Source organism: Bufo bufo, chromosome 3, assembly GCF_905171765.1.
Source record: "Bufo bufo chromosome 3, aBufBuf1.1, whole genome shotgun sequence".
Lineage (NCBI taxonomy): Eukaryota > Metazoa > Chordata > Amphibia > Anura > Bufonidae > Bufo > Bufo bufo.
The window spans coordinates 551,985,559-551,991,714 of record NC_053391.1 but is presented as its reverse complement, the minus strand read 5'-3'; the positions used below and the strand labels follow the sequence as shown (position 1 = coordinate 551,991,714).

Sequence of the window (6,156 nt, the reverse complement as noted above, 5' to 3'; positions counted from 1 at the left end):
CCCTGGACATAGCAGCAGAGAACATGGGCATGTGATGAATCGGGTTCGTGGACCAATATGACCGCAATTCATGCTTTTTAGTTAGACCCATGTTGAGGAGAAGGCCCAAAAAAATTTTAAGTTCGGAAACTTGGACTGGTTTCCACCGGAAAGGCTGGGCATAATAGCTTCCCGGGTTGGCGGATATAAATTGTGTGGCATACCGGTTTGTCTCTGCCACGACTAAGTCCAAGAGCTCCGCAGTCAAGAACAGCTCAAAAAATCCCAGGGCCGAACCGATTTGAGCCGTCTCAACCCGAACTCCAGACTGGGCGGTGAAAGGGGGAACTAATGGTGCGGCTGAAGTTGGTGACTGCCAATCAGGGTTTGCCAGCACCTCAGGGATTCTAGGGGCTCTACGGGCCTGTCTGTGCGGTGGCTGCGACGGGGTAACTACTGCACGTGCCACCATACCAGCTTCAACTGCCCTTCTGGTGCTCGCCACGTCACCATGTTGTACGGCAGTGCTGGTACTAGGTCCAGGGAGGGCTGCGCTGCTGGTGTATGCCTCACCACGTGATCCGGCAGCGACAGCCCCACTCTGCTGCTCTTGAAGCGGATCCTGCACAACCTGTGGTCTAGCGACACGGGGCCGGGTACGCCTGGTTCTATATGGGACCTCCACCTCCTCGTCCGAACTTTGGGTCAGAGAGCCACTGCTTTCCACAGGTTCATATTCTGACCCGCTAGATTCGTCAGATGAGGGTTCCCACTCCTCATCCGACTGGGTCAGAATCCTGTAGGCCTCTTCAGAAGAATACCCCCTGTTTGACATTTTGGACTACTAAATTTAGGGGTATTCCCTGAGACTACCCAAGAAAAAAAGCAAGCCTGTCTTACAAAGGGGAGGCTAGCGAAGTACCGGAGGCCGCTGCGGTTGATAAAAAATATGATTTTTTTTATCGCCGCAGTGCGTGTAAAATGAATGTGCAGTGATCAAAAAAATATATATTTTTTGTCACTGCGGTGGGGCGGGCGTGGGTGAACGCACGTGTGGGCGACCTGATCGGGCAAACACTGCGTTTTGGGTGGAGGGCGAGCTAAGGTGACACTAATACAATTATAGATCTGACCGTGATCAGTTTTGATCACTTACAGATACTATAAAAGTACAAATGCTGATTAGCGATACGCTTTTAAGACTCCAAAGGCAATAGAAACCGGCAGCAATAATTTACTTCTTACCACCTCCGGGAGTACCTTGTCCTTGGATCCTTCAAACTTGGATGACTTTCCAGAAGGCGGAGCTTTAGGACACTGATGGAGCCAGTGGTTGGGATCCCCACAATAAAAACAAGAGCCCGACGACGGCGTAGTTCTCTTTGCATCATCCCGAGTTGCATGGGCTCGTCCGACTGGGGCTCCATCTTGGGTTCAATGGGGGAAGCCTCAGGTTGAAGAAGGGTATGAGGAGAAAACAAATGCTCCTGCTGTCTCTCTCTCTGATCCGTATATCTAGTCTGATGGCTAGAGTCATGGTCTCCTCTAAAGAGTCAGGACAGGGATAACAAACTAACATGAATTTTAACTTCTCAGTCAACCCTGCCCTAAATTGACATTTGAGCGCTGGTTCGTTCCAGCCCGAGGGATCGCACCACTTTTGGAACTGCGTACAATAATCCTCCACAGGACGATTTCACTGAGTGAGGGCCTTAAGAGTGGATTCTGCCACAGAGACTCAGTCAGGTTCATCATAAAGAACCCCTAACGCCTGGAAAAAGAGGTCCACAGAATTAAAACAAGGGGAATCCAGTGGCAAAGAAAAGGCTCATTCCTGGGGGTCCCCTTGAAGCAGGGAGATGATAATACCAACCCTCTGTGGATCAGGACCGGAGGAGTGAGGACGTAGTCGAAAATAAAGTTTACAGCTTTCCTTGAAATCTAAAAAACTTTGGCGGTCACCCGAAAACCGATCGGGTAATTTAATGTGTGGTTCCACCTGAACGGTGGAAGGACAAGAATGGGGGGAGTTCGGACGGTCTCCTGAACCTGTAGTCTCTCCCCAAGTTCCTGTACTATTTGAGCAAGACCCTGCACATGTTCGGTGAGGCTCTGTAGAGGGTTCATGCTAAATTATGGGCCTGTGATTCTGTCACGGGGTAGCATCACAGGTATCAAGATAGAGCGGAGGTGCACCCCCTGAGCTGCCACCCGGTCCCCTGTCCCTGCTTACTTGCACCACCCGCCCTAGGTGATGGGGCGCAACTGGGCGACAGTCCCTGACCTGCGCAAGTGCAAGCAGAGAGATAGAGACAGCAGGGAAGCAGACAGCCAATGAGAGGTAGCACTCAAGCGGACAGAGAGGTAGAACAAGCAAGGTTCCACCAAAAACGGAAGGGCGAGGCGGGTCAACTAGCCGAGGTCAGTCCAGGAGGTCACGTCAGTACAAGGGAGGAGACAGAGACAAATCTGAGAGCGAGCCGAGGTCAAAATCCGGGAGGTCACGTCAGTACCAGGGAAGAGGCAGACAAAATCCAAAAGCAAGCCGAGGTTCAAAATCCGAGAGGTAGCGTCAAGGTTCAGGGAGCAGGCAGAAGAGGTGTCAGGAAGCAGATCAAGGGTCAATTCCAGAGGTCGGCTTAATAATAACAATAATGCAAGCCTAAGGGATGAAAATCGCAGGCAACCTGTGGCCAGCAGGTTGCCTGTTCAAATAGTGGAGGGAAGGGGTCATGTGACGTGACCAGTGTCACATGATCCCTCCTCCCTGACAGTAGCCGAGCGCCGAGTGCCTAGCTCGGCGCTCAGCCCCAGCTGGTCCCCATGGCGACGGGGAGCGTCGGCCGCTCCTGCAGTAGGAGTGCGGCCGAACGTCCCGCCTCCCTCGTCACCATGGCAACCGGGACGCCGCAGACAGGAGAGCGCAGCCAGGAGACCTGAATGTCCTGGCTGCCGCGAGATCGGGGGCCGACGGCGGCGCAGGTAACAAGACGCCCGCCGTCTGCCTCTCGTGACATATATAGTACGAGTCTGCCCCACCAGGATAATTCATAGGAATTCAGGTGAGTAAGTTCCTTTTGTAGTTTAAGTAATAGGGGGTTAAAGTTATTATCAATCATAGTTTCAACAGGGAATGAAAGGTTGATGCCTAAGTAGGGAATACTGTTGTCCTGCCACCTGTATGGAAATGTGGATTGAATAAAACTTTTTTTCTTGTTGGACAGATTCATGCTTAATATGAGAGATTTTGTATCGTTTACTTTGTAGTATGAGAGAGATTAAGGACTGTATTTTATTCAGGGATTTAATGGGGTCTGTTGTGCATATGATGATATCGTCTGAGAATAATCCTATTTTATGAGTTTTATCTCCAATTTTTTTTTTTTTTTTCAGGATCGTAAAAAGGCACATTTTTATTCAACCATGTAGATTCAAACTTCATCCAAATTAAGGCACCATTCAAAATGGCCTCCTCAAAAACGAGCAGAGTCCTCATCTATACTTCATATAAAGAGCTTTTTTTTTCTCATGGTTCAAACCGGGGTTTGCATGATTCGAGAAGGTGACGGCGGAGAGGTGGAGGAGTTGTTCATTTTTGATGAATTTGAGATTTGAAGTTCTTCAAGTTTCTTTATATAATCATCTCGTAAAGCCAGAAGCTCCATGTATCGCTGTTCCACTGGGTTTGGTTGCTGCTGTCTGATTCTTGTATTCCACCTAATATAGTAATTGACCCAGAGCTCCAGGTGACGCATGCTGGCAACGGGGTACAAGACTCGATTCAGCTCCTTGGTGTAAAAGGGATTTATGTACTTTGACTTTTCACTGTTTATCCAGGACCACAGGGACTGTGTCTTTTCTCTCAGTTTCTCTTTTTCTCTTACAGACTCACAGTTATACAAGAAAGAGCCAAATAGGCAGCTGTAAAGATGATCAAAATAGTGATCAGAAAGTGCTCATTAAACTCAAACGCTGTGGGAAACTGCTTAGACATCTGCCACACACAGTCAATGAACTGAACGAAGATTGGTGATTCTTGTCACCATGTCCAATTCTCGATCCAAACTTATGTCCGAAACTTATCCACTCCTTTTGTACCAACACCTCAAAGCCTTCTATGCTCCTATAGAAGCTGTCCAGCATCAGCATGGCCAGAGAGGTCAGCTGGGCCGTCCGATCCCAGCCATCGCTGCAGTGCACAACCACAGAACATTTCCCAGAAGCCACCTTATCTGCTACTTGAATGGCTCCTGTCAAGACCAGCTTAATGTGTTCTAACCAGTGCGTAGACTCCAGGCTGGAGAGCCAGTGAGACTCCTCTACATGTGGGAAGACTATGTCTTTCAGTTTCTTCAGAGACTCTCTCATGACGTGAATGTTATGGCTATCCAGAAAAACAAGTTCTGCAAATGGATATGCATCCTTGCTCTCGTAGCCCCCTCCTGTTGCCTTATTAGCCACAGCATTTACATTTGGCCTGGCATCGTAAATTGTCAGTTTTGAGCTTTTATTATTGGCATCTTTAATTATGTCCAGGTACCTCTCATCATCTCTATTCCGCTTGCCGCTCATACCCACTAATGGCTGGCTGCACCTTGTGATGACGGACTGATTTTCTGGGTGTATCCAAGACAAAACCGGAATCCTGTTCCTGGACCTGAAGGCGGCAACTTTCCTGAGATCGTCATCTGCGGCATGAAATGGCACCATTAACAGAGCAGGGTAGGTGTCACAGAACTCATAGGTTTTATTAATGAAGCTTAATCTCCAATTATCGTTTGGTAAACCCTGCCTCCGAAACTCTGAAACAGGATCAAAGACATCCCAGCCATTCTGCGGAAATCTTTCTTCATTTACAAAGGCATAGAATTGCAAACTGTGTGAGAGGGGAAAAGCATGTTTTGTTAGCTCTTCAAATATCTGTCTTCTGCTGTGTTTTTCCTGTTTCAGAGCAAAATGCAGGTTTCTCATGTCTTTGCAGGTTTTATCAAGACCATAAGCGTTTTCTCCTCTACTGGAGGCATTCCCCATCTTTTCAATTCTTGCGATAACTCCAAGAGGAACTTTAAACACAATTAACTGATCCGTCTCCTCACCTTTGAAGTACAGTTTATAGTTTGTGACATACAGCCTTCCTTTAACTGGAGCATTATATGGACACCTGTAACTTCCTTATCTGTTACAAGGCTTTCTCCAGGTAGTAGTTGGACTTCATTGTTGTCTTCTTGGTTGGTGTCAGAAGGCCTTCTTGAGGAGTTTTCCAAGGAGTTGGAATTGAACCTTGGTACGGAGAACGTGGCCATGATGATGAACCTCACTTACTCCTACTGAACAGAACCCCCCCGTGACAGGAGCGGCCTCGGCCGCTGGCAGTAGTGCCTACCTGTCTTATCTCCAATTTTTATACCTGAGATCTCTGGTATCATTCTAATTGTTTTCGCAAAAGGTTCTAGTGCTAAAATAAATAAAACAGGGGATAGCGGACATCCTTGTCGTGTTCCGTTTGTCAAGGGAAATGGATTTGAAAGCATACCATTTGTCAATATTCTGGCTGAGGGATTTTGATATAAGGCTTGGATGCCTCTTAAGTTAGGACCTGAGAAACCAAACTTCTCAATATTAGAGAAAATATATCCCCAGTGTATTCTGTCAAACGCCTTCTCTGGGTCCAATGAAAGGAGCAGAGAAGGCGTTCTTTCTATTTCAATCCACTTAAGGATGTTTATAAGTTTGTGGGTACCATCGGAGGCCTGTCTATTAGTGACAAAACCTACTTGGTCGGGTTTTACTAAAAGGGGGATGATGAAGAGATGATCTTCGCGTATAGTTTAATATCTGAATTAATAAGAGATATTGGGCGATAGTTAGCTACCATGGAGGGATCTTTGTCTTGCTTGGGAATGGTGATTATAGTGGCCTGAGTCATTTCTTTAGGGAAGTGTCCAATTGATAATGCTTGGTTAAATACTTCTTAGAGATATGGAGTTAGTGATTCTGAAAAATGTTATAGTATTCATTGGAGAAGCCGTTGAGACCGGGGTTTTTTTGAGCTTAAGAGAGTTGATGGTTTTAAGAGAGTTGATGATTTCTTCTTTAGAAAAAGGGGTGTTAAGTATTTCCAATTGAGACTCTGGGATTGAGGGTAGTTTTTTCCAGAGTTAAGAAAGTGTTGTATAT

General features: G+C 46.9%; 1 protein-coding gene across 1 annotated transcript; it reads right to left on the bottom strand.

The window, feature by feature from the left end:
• Positions 1 to 3,375: 3,375 nt before the first annotated feature.
• Positions 3,376 to 5,288, bottom strand: LOC120993552 (myotubularin-like). Its single transcript, XM_040422031.1, is given in 4 exon segments — positions 3,376 to 3,916; positions 3,919 to 4,008; positions 4,011 to 5,147; positions 5,150 to 5,288. Coding segments are annotated over 4 exon segments (1,764 nt in total). The 5' UTR covers positions 5,283 to 5,288; the 3' UTR covers positions 3,376 to 3,512.
• Between the last annotated feature and the right edge of the window lie 868 nt (positions 5,289 to 6,156).